This window comes from Pundamilia nyererei, unplaced genomic scaffold (assembly GCF_000239375.1).
Source record: "Pundamilia nyererei isolate P.nyererei 1_Seehausen unplaced genomic scaffold, PunNye1.0 scaffold00045, whole genome shotgun sequence".
Taxonomy (NCBI): domain Eukaryota; kingdom Metazoa; phylum Chordata; class Actinopteri; order Cichliformes; family Cichlidae; genus Pundamilia; species Pundamilia nyererei.
Genome location: NW_005187446.1, coordinates 1,814,412 through 1,817,295, shown reverse-complemented (window position 1 = coordinate 1,817,295; position 2,884 = coordinate 1,814,412). Strand labels below are relative to the sequence as shown.

The 2,884-nt window shown below is 40.2% G+C and overlaps 1 protein-coding gene across 1 annotated transcript in view; it reads left to right on the top strand.

Moving 5' to 3' along the window:
• foxj2 (forkhead box J2) overlaps nt 1-1,599 on the top strand; it is a 5,482-nt gene extending 3,883 nt beyond the window's left edge. Inside the window, exons 9-10 of the mRNA XM_005731973.1 lie at nt 437-772; nt 1,088-1,599. Coding sequence (XP_005732030.1) covers nt 437-772; nt 1,088-1,200 — 449 coding nt within the window. The 3' untranslated portion in view covers nt 1,201-1,599. The remainder of the gene's footprint in view (nt 1-436; nt 773-1,087) is intronic.
• The last annotated feature ends 1,285 nt before the right edge of the window (nt 1,600-2,884 follow it).

Here is a 2,884-nt window from a genome sequence, read left to right as displayed (position 1 = left end):
TCTGAAAAACACTGAACAAGTATGGCTTGTTTAGAAGAGCTGCCAGGAGAAAGAGTCTTCCCTCTAAAAAGAACATGGCAACTCAGCTTATGAATGAAGAACCAAGGTTCAGTCAGACTTCAACCTGACTGAAAGGCTGTTTCATGTTAAATGGCTGCTGTGAAAAATGGCTGTCTGCAGACTGTGTGCAAGTTATTATTAAGCCAAGAAACAAGAGTTGTCGTAGCTATATTCCTCCAGTGTTTTTATTGTCATTTGGGCGGCCTGACTCTTTAGAAGTTAGACAAGCACATCATGCACACTAAACAATCAATCCAATCCATTGAAAGCTTTTCTGTATTTTGTAAAGAAAGGCCTGTGATGTTTCATATTGTTCTTAAAAAGCCACAGACTGGACCTTCGTGCTCTGATCTGCTGTTTCATTTTATATTTGCAGACCTTGTTCAGAGCATGAGACAGGCAGAGCTCTGCGACTGGGCTCTGGACCCGGCGGTCTTCACTTCCCTCTGCGACTCTCTGAACCGCTTCTTCACTCAGAAAGGCATGATCACCCCTGGGAATAACTCCCCTGTAGCCCCTGGTGCCCCTCAACCCTTACCAGCCTTTAACTTCAACCCACCCCCTACCCTCTCCAGCCTCACTCAGCCCTCACCCCTTCCCTACTCTTCAATAGCTCCCCCTGCCAATGGTGCACAACCACCGCGGCGGGCTCTGCCCATGCAGGGACCAGGTCTTCAGAGACCACAGCTAACACAGCCTGCAAGCACAGCCGGTGAGACCTGGACTTAAAAACATATTTTCTTCTTTACTTTTATGAAATAAGACAGGATTGGTTCATATTTTCCCCAAGCCTGTTTTAGAATAATCTTCCAGATCAGTGATATGTTTGTGCTATGAGAGCTATTTATGGAAACACTGAATTAAAAACAGTTTTTCTCCTAAGATTGAACAGAAATTGTTATAAATCTGGACAGCAGGTTTTGTCTGTTTAAAAGAAGTTGTTTAGATAGAAAATATGATTTGACATTCTCTCACTTCCTTCTTGTTATATACTCAGTCCATGTGTCCTCTTTTTTTTCCTTCTCAGCTGGGATTCATCCTCAGCCGATGACGCCACGACAGCGTCCCCCACTAAAGAATCTGCACAGCAACAGTGAGGAGATCCAGGACGACTTTGACTGGGACTCTCTGATTGTTTGACCCTCTCGCTCTGTGTGGAAACCCCAAAATGTTTTCGAGAAAATACTCTACTCTTTGCAGAAGCTGTCTCACTCTGTTGTACATGTTTAAAGCTTCTCTGACAGCAAGTATGGGATCGAGTTTGTCACATATGACTGAATGCCCCCCGAGGTTCAAATAGTTATTTTTTCAATATTACTCAAATTCATATGCTGTAATACTGTTTGTTTAGCATATCCTATGTAGGTAGTTGGGAGGCTGGTGTCTATTGGATTGTAAAACACAGAACTGTTTAAAGGTCTTGAGCCTCACCTCATCTTTTTATGTTTTTCTTCCAAGTAGCCAGGCTTTTGTAAAAGTGCTCCTGAGCAGTAGTTCTCCAAGATTTCTGAAGGTCTTTCAGAGCTTTTCTTTGGACATTGGCTGCTTTTTTTTTGTTTTTGATAACTCGTTTTCAGCCAAGTCCTTGTACCTGACCATTTTCAGAGGAATGTTTTTTTTGTTTTTGGTTTAGCTACTTAACACTGACCTTTAAATCATTAAAAAGACACCAAACTCAAGGGATGAACCAGTGTTGCCTACACATAACTTATAAAGAACTCAATTTAAGTTGCATCTTTAGGCTCTTTGTTACTTGTTGCCTGTCACAGATAGGGATGGGTATCGTTTAGGTTTTATCCGATACCGGTGCCAAACCGGTACTTTTGAAACAGTGCCGGTGCTCAAACGGTGCTCAAACCGGTGCTTAAAGAATGGAGAACACAAAATTGGTCCGAAAACCTCTCATGTTCAGCTGTTTTTTTGTAAAAAGATATCAATGTTAGCCTTTTTTACAGCTATGGGGCATATATGCTATCACTCTTGGTTGGAAGCAGTGCTTAAACAATGGAAAAAACACAAACTTTGTCCAAAACCTCTCATGTTTAGCTGTTTTCCACTTTTTCTTTGGTCATTTTAGCCTTTTTGGCCAGGGTGAAGGGAGTATCTGCCATCAAACAAGAAGACAGCCGCATGTAACTACGACGGTGTTTGCTAGTTCACCTTACATGCATTAATGCACTCATTTCCCATTTTCCTACTCAAATAATGAAACAAGATTTTAGTCACATTGGAAGAACGAAAAAGCAAACGACATTTCGTGTTTTTGTTTTATTTCATAAATTTCTTCTGATTTTTTTCCATTTTACTTTTCAAATGTGAATGTTCACAGTCAACACCACACAAAATTCCACCTTACCCGATAAAAGAGATATTCTTCTTGTTGATATAAAATAACAATAAATTCATCAAACTAAATTAAAAGAACAGCATGAAAAGCATATTGTCGAGTCCCAGTTTTATCTCCTTCCATTTGCTGAAATAATTGTCTTTTTTTGTTTATTTCTTATTTTTAAAGAAGCATCAGTTGCCGTCCCTCTCCAAAGGAAAGGGGGATGAAACACAAGGACAGTGCTGCTCTGGGACACCTGCATGCCAGGAATCCCATATGAAATGTGTGATTAAGAAAAACTGCTTTTAATTACTGAAAAGAAGAGTGTGAAATATGATTGGCAGGGAAAAAACAAAACAAAAAAACAAAGGTGACCCTTACAACACCTCATTTGAAATCCCCACATTACATCTTATTATTACAACTTCCAAAAGCAAAAATAATCAATGTGGATTCTTCCTTTCTGAGTCACTGAAATGAGATCGGACACGGGGG